Raw genomic sequence first — 15,279 nt, 5'->3', positions numbered from 1 at the left:
TTGTGGAGCTCGGCCCACTGGGCCCTCTGTTCGTTCAGCACAGGGCGCTTTGGCGTGCCGAATTGTGACCAGAAAAGCTTCTCCGTTGCATACCCTTCTTGCGCTTCGTAAAATTGCGCCGCATTGGAGGCGCTCTTCGGCAAGTCCAAGAATGCATTTGGATAGCTCCACATTTGATTAAGCGGGGAATACTTCGGATCGCCGAATTTAGTCTGTAACAAAAAAGGCTTACCGGCCGCTATCTCCCCAGCTTGTCGGATCTCCTCCGGAGCCGCTCGAGACTCGGACCGTGCTTCTCTCGCCTCTTGTAAGGCCTTGTCGAGATCGGCCGCTTTGGCTTTGTTATCCCTCTCAAGGAATTCGCACCGAACAGTGGCTTCCTTTAGCTCGCGCGCCATAGTAGACATTCTCTCCTCACACCGGCGCTGAGCAGCCTATTCGGCTTTTAACTCATCAGCTGCCTTCTTGGCAGCCACATTACTAATCCGGGCTTGCTCCTTGGCTCGGGCAAGTTCAGCCCGAAGGGTCTCCACCGTGGCAGCACTATCTGCAGTTACGCATGTCTCAGTATATAGTTCTAGCTTCGTGCTCATGTTATTATACATGCATACACTGACTGCCCCAAAACATACCTTGTGCCTCGTCAAGCCGCCTGTTAATAAGCGTGATGTCGTCATTCGCCACATCAAGTTTTTGCTTCAGACCTGCAACCTCTGTAGCATGGGCAGTCGTCATGGAGGTAACAGCATGTGTTCCAATTAATTAGATTATTTCCTGGGCATATCTTTTTGATCCTCTGATTGCCTCCCTTGGGACGCCAACCAGAGTCTCAGGGGCTACTATCTATACACAGGTGCACTTTGCGTATAGAGCACAATCGAAAATATAACATTACGTACCTCGAAGCCTCTTAGAAGGCCCATGAAGGCTTCATTCAATCCGCTTTTCGCGGACAGAATCCTCTCAACCACCATACCCATCAAGGTACGATGTTCCTCCGAGACGGACAAATATCGCAACATGTCCATCAGTGTATCCGGCGCTTCCGGATTCTTGGAAGCAGCTGTGGGAGTATGGACTCCCTTTGAAAGGATATGTTGGCTCGACCCTAGAGTCGTCTCCGGCTGTAAACCGGATAGTCCGGGGCCTTCATTCTTGGTCCCCGTAGGGACCGCACACCCCAGACCCTGGGCGACCGAAGTTTCACCTTGGGGCATTGTCTTCATTATCCTCTGTTGATCGGGAGAGATCCTCCAGGACGACACCTCGAAGTCGTCCACCCTGTTGGGCGAGGAAGCCTGTGGAGGTATCTCGCTTTCCATCATCTCCGAAAGAAGATCCCCCGAGGAAGAGGATTGTTGAGGAAGACCGTGTGCCGAACTGCAAAACATATACTCTAGATGTTACCCTTGTAATAGGAAAAGGAACGGGGTATGTTTAAAACACCCTTGTTCACTTACAATTCAGCTAAAGGCTTGTCCTTACGAAGGAATTGTGCGACAATGTCGCCTTCCGAGCCCGAACCGCCCGACAGGGGCGTCTTACCTCGCTTAGGAGCCTTTACCTCCCAACCTTCGGAGGCGACCCTTTTCTTACCATGGGGGGAAATGATGTCAGCTTCTCCTTCTCTTTTGTCTTCGGAAGAGGGAGCCTTAATCTCCCCGGACACAGTGTTTGGTGTACCTTCAGAATGGAGGCTACCTTTGGCCCTCCTGCTCTCCTCATTGTCCTTTTTCACCGGCACCTGGTATGGTGCCGGGACCAGCATCCTTGTTAGCACAGGACTAGCTGAGTGTTCGGGAAGAGGGGTCGAACACCTAATTCGCTCCACCTTCTTTATCCAGCCCTGGAAGAAGATGGTTTTCTCAGCATCCTATCACGGGGTATTTAACTAAGCTGTGTTCAGGAGTCAAGTGCTTACCGAGGTATCCGGATGGTTGCAGTCGAGGCCGATGTCCTCGGTGGTGTCCGGCCACTGTTTTCGTGTCTCGAAGAATAACTTCCACATTCCTCTGTGTGTCATGCCGAAGAAGTGCTGAAGGGTTCGTGGTCCTTCCGGATTAAACTCCCACATACGGAGAGGCCATCGCTGGCACGGGAGGACCCAGCGGACTAACATTACTTGAATCACGTCGATGAGATCGGTGTCCTTCTCGAGGAGACTCCGGATGCGGCTCTGTAGAGTCTGCACTTCGTCGATTGATCCCCAGTCCAACCCCTTATTGATCCATGATGCGAGCTGAATTGGAGGGCCAGATCGGAACGCAGGTGTAGCTGCCCACTTGGTACCACGGGGTTCAGTGATGTAAAACCACTCCCACTGCCATAAGTTGGAAGATTCTGCGAAGGATCCTTTTAGCCAAAGAGCGTTGGTGAGCTTGCTCACCATGGCACCACCGCACTCCGCTTGCTTCCCCTCGGTCACCTTCGGCTTCACATTAAAGGTCTTGAGCCATAAGCCGAAGTGTGGGGGAATACGGAGAAAGGCCTCGCACATGACGATGAACGCCGAGACATGAAGAAAGGAGTCCGAAGCTAGATCATGAAAATCTAGCCCGTAATAGAACATGAGCCCTCGAACAAAGGGGTGAAGAGCGAACCCTAGCCCTCGGAGGAAGTGGGAGATGAATACGACCCTCTCGCCGAATCTGGGAGTAGGAATAACCTGCCCTGGAGCAGGAAGCCTGTGGGGGATTTCCGCGGTCAGGTATCTTGCCGCCCGGAGCTTCGCAATATCCTCCTCTGTGACAGAGGAAGCCACCCACCGACCTTGAGGGCTGGGTCCGGACATAACTGGGAAGCTTGAAGCAGTTAAATTGAACCTTGGGTGCTGGAACTCGAGGTTGGAGAGGTTGAGGAAAGGGTTGGCATGAAGGGGCAAGACGGGTCTTAACCCCTTTATAAAGGCGATGAATATCGAACGCCTCCTCTTAAGCCTTAAAACCTGCCTATTCCTAAGGAATCATGCCAATAGAACGGTTGGGTTACCCACGCCCGTGTTGATGAGAATCCCGCAATAAGGGGACACGATCTCTGCTTCGACAAGATGTGCCAATAAAATCGCGTCTCGATACGTGGAGCGACAGGCTAAAAAACGGTTCGAAATAATAACCGGGTGATGACGTGATCTCACGCTACAAAAAAGCTGTCAGCGGATTGGACTCGTGAAATATTATACTCTCTGCGGTGGTGTGTGGTACTTGTTTTGCAGAGCCGGACACGTTCGTTGTGTTCGAAGACTATGTTGGAGTATTCGGAGAAGGAACCCGCCTTACAATGTCGAAGACAATCTGCGCGCCGGACACCTCGTCATTGAAGCCTGGTTTAGGGGCTACTGAGGGAGTCCTAGATTAAGGGGTCCTCGGGCGTCCGAACTATGGTACGTGGGCCGGACTGATGGGCTATGAAGATACAAGATCAAAGACTCTCTCCCGTGTCCGGATGGGACTCTCCTTGATGTGGAAGGCAAGCTTGGCACCCCGATATGAAGATTCCTTTCTCTGTAACCGACTTTGTACAACCCTAGTCCCCTCCGGTGTCTATATAAACCGGAGGGCTTAGTCCGTAGAGGGGGAGATAATCATAATCATACAGCCTAGAATTCTAGGGTTTTAGCCATTACGATCTCGTGGTAGATCAACTCTTATAATACTCATATTCATCAAGATCAATCAAGCAGGAAGTAGGGTATTACCTCCATAGAGAGGGCCCGAACCTGGGTAAACATCGTCTCCCCTGTCTCCTGTTACCATCGACCTTAGACGCACAGTTCGGGACCCCCTACCCGAGATCCGCCGGTTTTGACACCGACAGGGCCCACCTGCATGGGGGACCCACATGAACATGGGTAGTGGGGGCAAGGCCCCACACCCCTGGTCAAGGCGCACCAAGACCCCCCCCCCTTAGAAGGAATAAGATCATATCCCGAAGGGATAAGATCAAGATCCCTAAAAAGGGGATAACAATCGGTGGGGAAGGGAAAGGATGGGATTTCTTTCCTCCCACCTTTGCCAACGCCCCAATGGACTTGGAGGGCAAGAAACCAGCCCCCTCCACCCCTATATATAATGGGGAGGTGCATGGGAGCTGGACCCCTTGCCCCTGGCGCAGCCCTTCCCCCTCCTACACCTCCTCCTCCTCCGTAGTGCTTGGCGAAGCTCTGTTGGAGAACCACGAGCTCCAACACCACGCTATTGTGCTGCCGGAGTTCTCCCTCAACTTCTCCTCTCCCCTTGCTGGATCAAGAAGGAGGAGACGTCCCCGGGCTGTATGTGTGTTGTACGCGGAGGCGCCATCCGTTCGGCGCTTGGATCGGATCTTCCGCGATTTGAATCGCAGCGAGTACGACTCCATCAACCGCGTTCTTGTAACGCTTCCGCTTAGCGATCTTCAAGGGTATCAAGATGCACTCCCTCTCTCTTGTTGCTAGCTTCTCCTAGATTGATCTTGGTGACACGTAGGAATTTTTTTTGAATTATTACTACGTCCCCAACAGTGGTATCAGAGCTAGGTCTATGCGTAGATTCTATGCACGAGTAGAACACAAGTAGTTGTGGGCGATGATTTGTTCAATTTGCTTACCATTAATAGTCCTATCTTGATTCGGAGGCATTGTGGGATGAAGCGGCCCGGACCGACCTTACACGTACGCTTACGTGAGACAGGTTCCATCGACCGACATGCACTTGTTGCATAAGGTGGCTAGCGGGCGTCTGTCTCTCCCACTTTAGTCGGATCGGATTCGATGAAGAGGGTCCTTATGAAGGGTAAATAGCGATTGGCATATCACCATTGTGGCTTTTGCGTAGGTAAGAAACGTTCTTGCTAGAAACCCTTAGCAGCCACGTAAAACATGCAACAACAGTTAGAGGACGTCTAACTTGTTTTTGCAGGGTATGCTATGTGATGTGATATGGCCAAAAGGATGTGATGAATTGTATATGTGATGTATGAGATTGATCATGTTCTTGTAATAGGAATCACGACTTGCATGTTGATGAGTATGACAACCGGCAGGAGCCATAGGAGTTGTCTTAATTTATTGTATGACATGCGTGTCAATGAAAACGCCATGTAATTACTTTACTTTATTGCTAACCGTTAGCCATAGTAATAGAAGTAATAGTTGGCGAGACAACTTCATGAAGACACGGTGATGGAGATCATGGTGTCATGCCGGTGACGATGATGGTGATCATGCCGCGCCTCGAAGATGGAGATCAAAGACGCAAGATGATATTGGCCATATCATGTCACTTTATGATTTGCATGTGATGTTTGTCATGTTTACATCTTATTTGCTTAGAACGACGGTACCATAAATAAGATGATCCCTCACTAAAATTTCAAGAAATGTGTTCCCCCTAACTGTGCACCGTTGCGAAGGTTCGTTGTTTCGAAGCACCACGTGATGATCGAGTGTGATAGATTCTAACGTTCGCATACAATGGGTGTAAGCCAGATTTGCACATGTGAAACACTTAGGTTGACTTGACGAGCATAGCATGTACAGACATGGCCTCGGAACACGAGAGACCGAAAGGTCGAACATGAGTCGTATAGTAGATGCGATCAACATGGAGATGTTCATCGTTGATGACTAGTCCGTCTCACGTGATGATCGGACACGGCCTAGTCGATTCGGATCATGTATCACTTAGATGACTAGAGGGATGTATATCTGAGTGGGAGTTCGTTAAATAATTTGATTAGATGAACTTAGTCTAAAATTGTCTTTACAATCTATCTTGTGGACCCAATGGCCCACGCTAATGTTGCCCTCAACTTCAATGCGTTCCTAGAGAAAACCAAGCTAAAAGATGATGGAAGCAACTATACGGATTGGGTCCGTAACTTGAGGGTCATCCTCATAGCTGCCAAGAAAGCATATGTCCTTGAAGCACCGCTAGGTGACACACCCATTTTCCCAGCAACTCAAGACGTTATGAATGCCTGGCAGTCGCGTAGTGATGATTACTTCCTGGTTCAGTGCGGCATGCTTTACAGCTTAGAATCGGGGCTCCAAAAGCGTTTTGAGGAACACGGAGCATATGAGATGTTCCAAGAGCTGAAAATGGTTTTCCAAGCACATGCCCGGGTCGAGAGATATGAAGTCTCCGACAAATTCTACAGTTGTAAGATGGAGGAAAACAGTTCTGTCAGCGAGCATATACTCAAAATGTCTGGGTTGCACAGCTGCTTGTCCCAGTTGGGAGTTAATCTTCTAGATGACTCGGTCATTGACAGAATCCTCCAGTCGCTTCCACCTAGCTACAAGAGCTTTGTGATGAATTACAATATGCAAGGGATGGAGAAGTCCATTCCTGAGTTATATTCAATGCTGAAATCAGCGGAGGTGGAGATCAAAAAGGAACATCAAGTGTTGATGGTGAATAAGACCACTGGTTTCAAGAAAGGCAAGGGTAAGAAGAACTTCAAGAAGGACAGAAGGGAGTTGCCGCGCCCGGTAAATCAGTTGCTGGGAAGAAGCCAAAGAATGGACCCAAGCCCTAGACTGAGTGCTTTTATTAAAAGGGAAATGCTCACTGCTGGAAGCGGAACTGCCCCAAGTACTTAGCGGATAAGAAGGCCGACAACGCCAAAGGTATATACGATATACATGTTATTGATGTGTACCTTACCAGTGCTCGTAGTAGCTCCTGGGTATTTGATACCGGTGCGGTTGCTCACATTTGTAACTCAAAACAGGAGCTGCGGAATAAGCGGAGACTGGCGAAGGACGAGGTGATGATGCACGTCGGGAATGGTTCCAAGGTCGATGTGATCGCCGTCGGCACGCTACCTCTACTTCTACCTTCGGGATTAGTTTTAAACCTCAATAATTGTTATTTAATGCCAGCTTTGAGCATGAACATTGTATCTGGATCTCGTTTGATGCGAGATGGCTACTCATTTAAATCCGAGAATAATGGTTGTTCTATTTATATGAGAGATATGTTTTATGGTCATGCCCCACTGGTCAATGGTTTATTTTTATTGAATCTCGAACGTGATGTTACACATATTCATAGTGTGAATGCCAAAAGATGTAAGGTTGATAATGATAGTCCCACATACTTGTGGCACTGCTGCCTTGGTCACATTGGTGTCAAACGCATGAAGAAACTCCATGCAGATGGACTTTTGGAGTCTCTTGATTACGAATCATTTGACATGTGCGAACCATGCCTCATGGGAAAAATGACCAAGACTCCGTTCTCCGGAACAATGGAGCGAGCAACCAACTTGTTGGAAATAATACATACTAATGTATGCGGTCTAATGAGCATTGAGTCTCGCGGTGGATATCGTTATGTTCTCACCCTCACTGATGACTTAAGTAGATATGGGCATGTCTACTTAATGAAACACAAGTCTGAGACCTTTGAAAGGTTCAAGGAATTTCAGAGCGATGTAGAGAATCAACGTGACAGGAAAATAAAGTTCTTACGATCAGATCGTGGAGGAGAATATTTGAGTCACGAGTTTGGCACGCACTTAAGAAAATGTGGAATTGTTTCACAACTCACGCCGCCTGGAACACCTCAGCGTAATGGTGTGTCCGAACATCGTAATCGCACTCTATTGGATATGGTGCGATCTATGATGTCTCTTACCGATCTACCGTTATCATTTTGGGGTTATGCTTTAGAGACTATCGCATTCACTTTAAATAGGGAACCGTCTAAATCGGTTGAGACGACACTGTATGAATTATGGTTTGGCAAGAAACCTAAGCTGTCGTTTCTGAAAGTTTGGGGATGCGAAGCTTATGTCAAGAAACTTCAACCTGAAAACCTTGAACCCAAATCGGAAAAATGCGTCTTCATAGGATACCCTAAGGAAACTATTGGGTATACCTTCTACCTCAGATCCGAGGGCAAGATCTTTGTTGCCAAGAATGGATCCTTTCTGGAGAAAGAGTTTCTCTCGAAAGAAGTAAGTGGGAGGAAAGTAGAACTTGATGAGGTACCCCCTCTTGAACCAAAGAGTAGCGCAGCTCAGGAAAATGTTTCTGTGGTGCCTGCACCGACTAGAGAGGAAGTTAATGATGATGATCATGAAACTTCGGGTCAAGTTGCTACTGAACTTCGTATGTCCACGAGGACACGTTCCGCACCAGAGTGGTACGGCAACCCTGTCCTGGAAATCATGTCGTTAGACAACGGTGAACCTTCGAACTATGAAGAAGCGATGGCGGGCCCGGATTCCAACAAATGGCTTGAAGCCATGAAATCCAAGATAGGATCCATGTATGAGAACAAAGTATGGACTTTGGTGGACTTGCCCGATGATCAACGAGCCATAGAGAATAAGTGGATCTTTAAGAAGAAGACTGACGCGGATGGTAATGTGACCATCTATAAAGCTCGGCTTGTCACTAAGGGTTATCAACAAGTTCAAGGAGTTGACTACGATGAGACCTTCTCACCCGTAGCGAAGCTGAAGTCTGTCCGAATCATGTTAGGAATTGCCGCATTCTATGATTATGAGATATGGCAAATGGAAGTCAAAACGGCATTCCTTAATGGTTTCCTTAAGGAAGAATTGTATATGATGCAGCCAGAAGGTTTTGTCGATCCTAAGAATGCAAGCTCCAGCGCTCCATCTATGGACTGGTGCAAGCATCTCGGAGTTGGAACATTCGCTTTGATGAAATGATCAAAGTGTTTGGGTTTATACAGATTTATGGAGAAGCCTGTATTTACAAGAAAGTGAGTGGGAGCTCTGTAGCATTTCTCATATTATAAGTGGATGCATACTGTTGATGGGAAATGATATAGAACTTTTGGAAAGCATAAAGGCCTACTTGAATAAGTGTTTTTCAATGAAGGACCTTGGAGAAGCTGCTTACATATTAGGCATCAAGATCTATAGAGATAGATCGAGACGCCTCATTAGTATTTCACAAAGCACATACCTTGACAAGATATTGAAGAAGTTCAATATGGATCAGTCCAAGAAGGGGTTCTTGCCTGTATTGCAAGGTGTGAGATTGATCACAGCTCAACGCCCGACCTCGGCAGCAGAAAGAGAAAAGATGAGTGTCATCCCCTATGCCTGTGCCATAGGCTCTATTGTGTATGCCATGCTGTGTACCAGACATGATGTGAACCTTGCCATAAGTTTGGTAGGGAGGTACAAAAGTGATCCCGGAATGGAACAATGGACAGCGGTCAAGAATATCCTGAAGTACCTGAAAAGGAGTAAGGATATGTTTCTCGTTTATGGAGGTGTCGAAGAGCTCGTCGTAAAGGGTTACGTCGATGCTAGCTTCTGACACAGATCCAGATGACTCCAAGTCACAAACCGGATACGTGTATATTTTGAATGGTGGGGCAGTCAGCTGGTGCAGTTGCAAGCAAAGCGTCGTGGCGGCATCTACATATAGATATTTGTAAAGTACATACGGATTGGAATGTCGCAGATCCGTTGACTAAACCTCTCCCACAAGCAAAACATGATCAACACCAGAACTCTATGGGTGTTCGATTCATCACAATGTAACTAGATTATTGACTCTAGTGCAAGTGGGAGACTGTTGGAAATATGCCCTAGAGGCAATAATAAAATGGTTATTATTATATTTCCTTGTTCATGATAATTGTCTATTGTTCATGCTATAATTGTATTAACCGAAAATCGTAATACATGTGTGAATACATAGACCACAACATGTCCCTAGTGAGCCTCTAGTTGACTAGCTCGTTGAACAATAGATGGTTGTGGTTTCCTGACCATGGACATTGGATGTCGTTGATAACGGGATCACATCATTAGGAGAATGATGTGATGGACAAGACCCAATCCTAAGCATAGCACAAGATCATGTAGTTCGTTTGCTAGAGCTTTTCTAATGTCAAGTATCATTTCCTTAGACCATGAGATTGTGCAACTGCCAGATGTCGTAGGAATTCTTTGGGTGTATCAAACGTCACAACGTAACTGGATGTCTATAAAGGTGCACTACAGGTATCTCCAAAAGTGTCTGTTGGGTTGGCACGAATCGAGACTGGGATTTGTCACTCCATATGACGGAGAGGTATCTCTGGGCCCACTCGGTAATGCATCATCATAATGAGCTCAATGTGACTAAGGAGTTAGTCACGGGATCATGTGTTACGGAACGAGTAAAGAGACTTGCTGGTAACGAGATTGAACGAGGTATGGGGATACCGACGATCGAATCTCGGGCAAGTAACATACCGATGGACAAAGGGAATTGTATACGGGATTGATTGAATCCCCGACATCGTGGTTCATCTGATGAGATCATCGTGGAACATGTGGGAGCCAATATGGGTATCCAGATCCCGCTATTGTTTATTGGCCGGAGAGATGTCTCGGTCATGTCTGCATGGTTCCCGAACCCGTAGGGTCTACACACTTAAGGTTCGGTGACGCTAGAGTTGTAATGGGAATTGTATGTGGTTACCGAAAGTTGTTCGGAGTCTCGGATGAGATCCCGGACGTCATGAGGAGTTCCGGAATGGTCCGGAGGTAAAGATTTATATATGGGAAGGCCTATTTTGGCCACCGGAAAATGTTTTGGGTTTTTTAGGTATTGTACCGGGAAGGTTCTAGAAGGTTCCGGAGTGGGGCCCACATGAATGTGGGTAGTGGGGGTAAGTCCCCACACCCCTGGTCAAGGCGCACCAAGATCCCCCCTTAGAAGGAATAAGGTCATATCCCGAAGGGATAAGATCAAGATCCGTAAAAAGGGGGATAACAATCGGTGGGGAAGGGAAAGGATGGGATTTCTTTCCTCCCACCTTTGCCAGCGCCCCAATGGACTGGGAGGGCAAGAAACCAGCCCCCTCCACCCCCTATATATAGTGGGGAGGTGCATGGGAGCTGGACCCCTTGCCCCTGGCGCAGCCCTTCCCCCTCCTACACCTCCTCCTCCTCCATAGCGCTTGGCGAAGCTCTGCTGGAGAACCACGAGCTCCACCACCACGTCGTCGTGTTGCCGGAGTTCTCCCTCAACTTCTCCTCTCCCCTTGCTGGATCAAGAAGGAGGAGACGTCCCCGGGCTGTACGTGTGTTGAACGCGGAGGCGCCGTCCGTTCGGCGCTTGGATCGGATCTTCCGCGATTTGAATCGCCGCGAGTACGACTCCATCAACCGCGTTCTTGTAACGCTTCCGCTTAGCGATCTTCAAGGGTATGAAGATGCACTCCCTCTATCTCGTTGCTAGCTTCTCCTAGATTGATCTTGGTGACACGTAGGATTTTTTTTAAAATTATTACTACGTTCCCCAACAGTAATTTGTTCGTCCATCGTATGATATGTGTTCGATAGATGCATGCTGGATAGCGGTCGATTGGTAGAGTAATAGAAGTATATGAAGGTCGGAGTCGGTCTAATTGTCACGGACATAATGTCTATATACATGATCATTGTCGTGAATACGTCATAACTATGCGATGTTCATCCACCGTATGATATGTGTTCGAGAGAGAAGCCTCTACTGAAAACTATGGCCCCGGGCTCTATTTTATCATATTGCTAAAAATTCAAATATACTTTGCTATAATTTATTTACTTCTATTATTATTATTATTAATAATAATTTCAAGTAACGAGTTTAAGGGAATTGACAACCCTCTTGCCCTCGTTGGGTGCAAGTATTTGCTTTTGTACGTAGATGCTGCTTAAGGAAGTTTGTTTGATTCTTCTACTGGTTCGATAATTTTAATTTTCGCTGAGAAAAATACTTATCTTTATTATACTGCTTTACCCCTCCTCTTCGGAAAAATTCCAGCCCAGTTTACGTGTAGCAGTTGCTCGGTGATGGTCGTCGGGGCCGTGTCCTTCCCTACTTTATCATCTTCCAGAAGCGACACCTGAATGTGAAAGCTTATTTGCGTAAAATCAGCGTACCGAGGATTCAAACCAAGATGTATTATTTTAATGTTTTCGGGTCTTATGTGCAAAATAACAACCGAGGCACTTTATCATCTTCCCGAAGCGACACCCAACGAGGCACAGGGGAGGAGATTTTCCTTATCCTCCTGATGCCGCTTCTCATGCGTCTCTCCCCACCGGCGGCGGCGCCGTTGCCGCCGTACCGGCGAAGCCACGGAGGTTCTACCACGAGATTAAACGCCGTACTCCCCAAGACCTCAGGTGAGTGTTCATCGCCTCCCATCCGCCTACATTATTGCAGTATTGCTTGTATCTCTCGTTACCGTAATCCGTAATGTTGGGGCATCCCTGAGCGATGGCGACTGTCCCCTTGACCTTCATGCCTCTAATGCTTTCCAGCGTTAGATTGGAGATGCATATTTTTTTATTATGTTCGACTTCGGTATGCTTGTCATAATTCATCAACTTCTTAAAAATGCTAGATGCAAAATGTTTGGTCAAAAACCTTGTCATTGGCACAATCTATTACTGCATCGACTGTTTCTTATTCTACTAAGTACTACTCCCTCCGTTCTAAAATAGATGACCCAACTTTGTACTAAAGTTAGTACAAAGTTGAGTCATCTATTTTGGAACGGAAGGAGTACATGCCATTTAATGATATCTGACATGTTATGAAATTCTGTCCCGCAGAGCGAATGTTTCTTGTAGCTAGACATGCCTCGTCGTCGACTGATCCGGTGCGTCCTAGGAGCGACAACTTTGATATAGCTAATGGGCATGGCCATTTCCTTATCAAGTCTACATCTGATCTTCAGGTATGATGGTGAGTCCCTCGGTCTATTTTTAGCGTTGTATCACCGTATAATCAAGATGGACCGGACCTTTGGTTGAGCATAAAGCTGAAATATGCCTTAGTTGCCTCGAATGTGTTTTCAACAGATAGTATAGTATTATTTCAATTCTCAGTAGAGCTCCATTTGAACTGCTTGCAGATGCAGTCATGTTGTTGTCTCAGCTATAACGTTATACGACTCGTATCTCTTTGCAGGAAGCTGTATCTTCTTGTTTCGGGAAAGCATTGGTGACCAGCAGTGCTGTCATGCTTGTGATGCCGCCCAGTTGCTTGGCAGAAGAATGTGACCCGGGGTACTCTCTTCCTAACATGCCGCTGCTGTTTGCGATAGCCATGGTTGGTGCTACTGTTGGAGGTAATATCACATTGTGAGCTAACAGGATCTTAGCACATAGGAAAGTGTTTGTGGCTAGCAAAGTAGCTTTAAGGTTCTGCCCAACAATACACAATTGTTTTTCCTTATATAGTATGTTTTTTTCTGATACTTCCTCAACGTCTTGAGCAATTATGAATATCTGGAACATTAAAAAAATATGCAAAACTTGAACTGCTTACAACTTCAGGGAGGCGTAGAAATCTAATCTACAGCCTTATACCGTTTTTTTTCTTCTCCAAAAGCGCCCCAAAGTGTGTGTCATATTGTATTAGAAGGAGAGCACCGAGAAGGCACAAAGTACAACTCAAGGAAACCAAAGACATGGCGCAAGTACAACTCAAGAAAACCAAAGACAAACACACATTCACGTTTGTCTTTTTGCTTGTTATTTATTACATGAAAAAAATGTGCATGTATCCTTGGAAGACGAATTCTTTCAGCCTGTTCAAGCATGGTGCAGTTAGCTTTTGCCTATATGACTATTTCCGCCAGTGACAGTTTCTTTTGTGATGTCCATTTTCCATCATGCTCTTGTTTGTACAGAAAATGACATATTCAGTAGTTACTTCATGTACTACTTATTTTCCCTTGGTTATTCTGTAAGTTTCGTAATATGTTTGCCTCTCTGGAGGTGTAACATTTCCTACTTTAGATTGAACAATTCAGAAACCATGCAGGGCTCCTTGCGAGACAAAGGAAAGGGGAACTTAAAAAGCTTAACGATCAGCTACGTCAGATAAATGCTTCACTGAGAAGACAAGCCAAGATCGAATCTTATGCTCCTGCTTTGAGCTATGCACCGGCTGCTAGTAAGATACCAGAATCAGAAGTCATTGTTGATCCTCACAAACAGCGCCTGCTCACATATCTGAGGACTGGGAAGAACTACCTGAGAAACCAAGCTCCAGACAAGGCATTTTCCGAGTTTAAGGCAGCTCTTGATCTTGCACAATCTTTGGGTGATCATGTTGAAGAGAAGAAGGCGGCACGAGGATTAGGTCCGTCATTGTTTGGCATGAATTTCATTTATCATTTGCTCGGACGCACATTTGAAACTGATTGTGCTTTGATGCGTCCTTCGTTGCCTAGAGAGCTCAGCAGAATTTGCGCCCTCCTGAACATGCCAATGGTAGTTTGAACATGATAATGTAAATACAATTTGACCATAACAAACTGAATCGTATAAACAGAGTAGCAATGCTAATTGCAAGCATTGTGGTGCCCATTTTTATTTATTTTTTTGTGAAATCCAACTGACGGAAGTCCTTTGCGTTCATCAGGAGCGTCATTGCAAAGACAAGGAAATTACAAGGAAGCAATAAAGTACCACTCCATGGTTCTCAGCATCTCCAAGATGACTGGAGAGGATTCAGGTGTCACTGAGGCATATGGGGCAATAGCCGATTGCTACACCGAAGTTGGTGAGCTCGAGAAGGCAGGCAAGTTCTACGATGAGTACATTGCAAGATTGGAGAATGACTGAAACTCTGTGTGTGTGCTACCTGTGAGAATGCAAACATCGCTAAACTTTTCGTTCTTCACTAGTCATATGATGTTTTGTAGATGTGCAGTTCCTGGCAACAAAAAAGACTCTGGTTTATTATATTTTCTAAGTTGTTTCCCCTGAATTATGTGAGATCATTTGGGTCAGTAGCATGCTGTGTAGTTATTTTGACTGTAAGTACAAACGAAATCAAGCTTTCGGACTTGAAAATTTTAAAGAAATACCTCAACCTATCACTGCCTGTCCGTGAATTTGTTTTCGGTTCCTTTGCCACTTCTCATATTTGTATGCACTGCATGTGGAAATAAATACAGATTGGGCATACTTTCTGTTATATTGGTTAAAAGTTTGTAAATGCACCAAGCTTGAAAAATATCATAGTTCAGTATCTTATGATATGAGTAAGAAGAACACAGTAGAAGTCTCTCATGGTGAAGGTTTTCTGCTCAAGTGTGAGCTAGGGAGGAAAGGACATGGGGTAGGGAAGGACAAGAAAAGAAAAAGAAGGTGTCGAGTCACAAGTGTAAGCAGCGGGTGCATATGTGGAAGGACTGTCCAGATCTCAACCATAAGTGCTAACACGCAGCTTTTGGTGATGACTCAGATATCCGTAGTGATGTCCTCATAGTGTCCTCGTAGTATCAGGCACGTGGACTAAAGGTGAAACATGGATGT

At 46.2% G+C, this 15,279-nt stretch overlaps 1 protein-coding gene across 2 annotated transcripts; it reads left to right on the top strand.

Moving 5' to 3' along the window:
• Positions 1 to 11,956: 11,956 nt before the first annotated feature.
• LOC109754705 (protein FLUORESCENT IN BLUE LIGHT, chloroplastic) lies at positions 11,957 to 14,840 on the top strand. 2 transcript variants are annotated; one of them, XM_020313613.4, is made up of 5 exons: positions 11,957 to 12,129; positions 12,562 to 12,686; positions 12,920 to 13,079; positions 13,778 to 14,098; positions 14,381 to 14,840. In XM_020313613.4, exons 1-5 carry the CDS (start codon positions 12,018 to 12,020, stop codon positions 14,581 to 14,583), a joined length of 921 nt encoding a protein of 306 aa, XP_020169202.3. In that variant the 5' UTR covers positions 11,957 to 12,017; the 3' UTR covers positions 14,584 to 14,840. The 2 variants fall into 2 exon arrangements, with proteins under 2 accessions (XP_020169202.3, XP_020169203.1); XM_020313614.4 differs by having other exon boundaries at positions 11,980 to 12,129; positions 12,562 to 12,694.
• The last annotated feature ends 439 nt before the right edge of the window (positions 14,841 to 15,279 follow it).

This window comes from Aegilops tauschii, chromosome 5, assembly GCF_002575655.3.
Source record: "Aegilops tauschii subsp. strangulata cultivar AL8/78 chromosome 5, Aet v6.0, whole genome shotgun sequence".
Classification (NCBI taxonomy): domain Eukaryota; kingdom Viridiplantae; phylum Streptophyta; class Magnoliopsida; order Poales; family Poaceae; genus Aegilops; species Aegilops tauschii.
This window is presented reverse-complemented; position numbering and strand designations above follow the sequence as displayed.

Coding starts and splice junctions, on each gene's coding strand:
- LOC109754705 (XM_020313613.4), top strand. CDS start 12,018: ATGCCGCTTCTCATGCGTCTCTCCCCACCGGCGGCGGCGCCGTTGCCG. Junction 12,687..12,919: donor AGTCTACATCTGATCTTCAG/GTATGATGGTGA, acceptor ATCTCTTTGCAG/GAAGCTGTATCTTCTTGTTT. Junction 13,080..13,777: donor GGTTGGTGCTACTGTTGGAG/GTAATATCACAT, acceptor GAAACCATGCAG/GGCTCCTTGCGAGACAAAGG.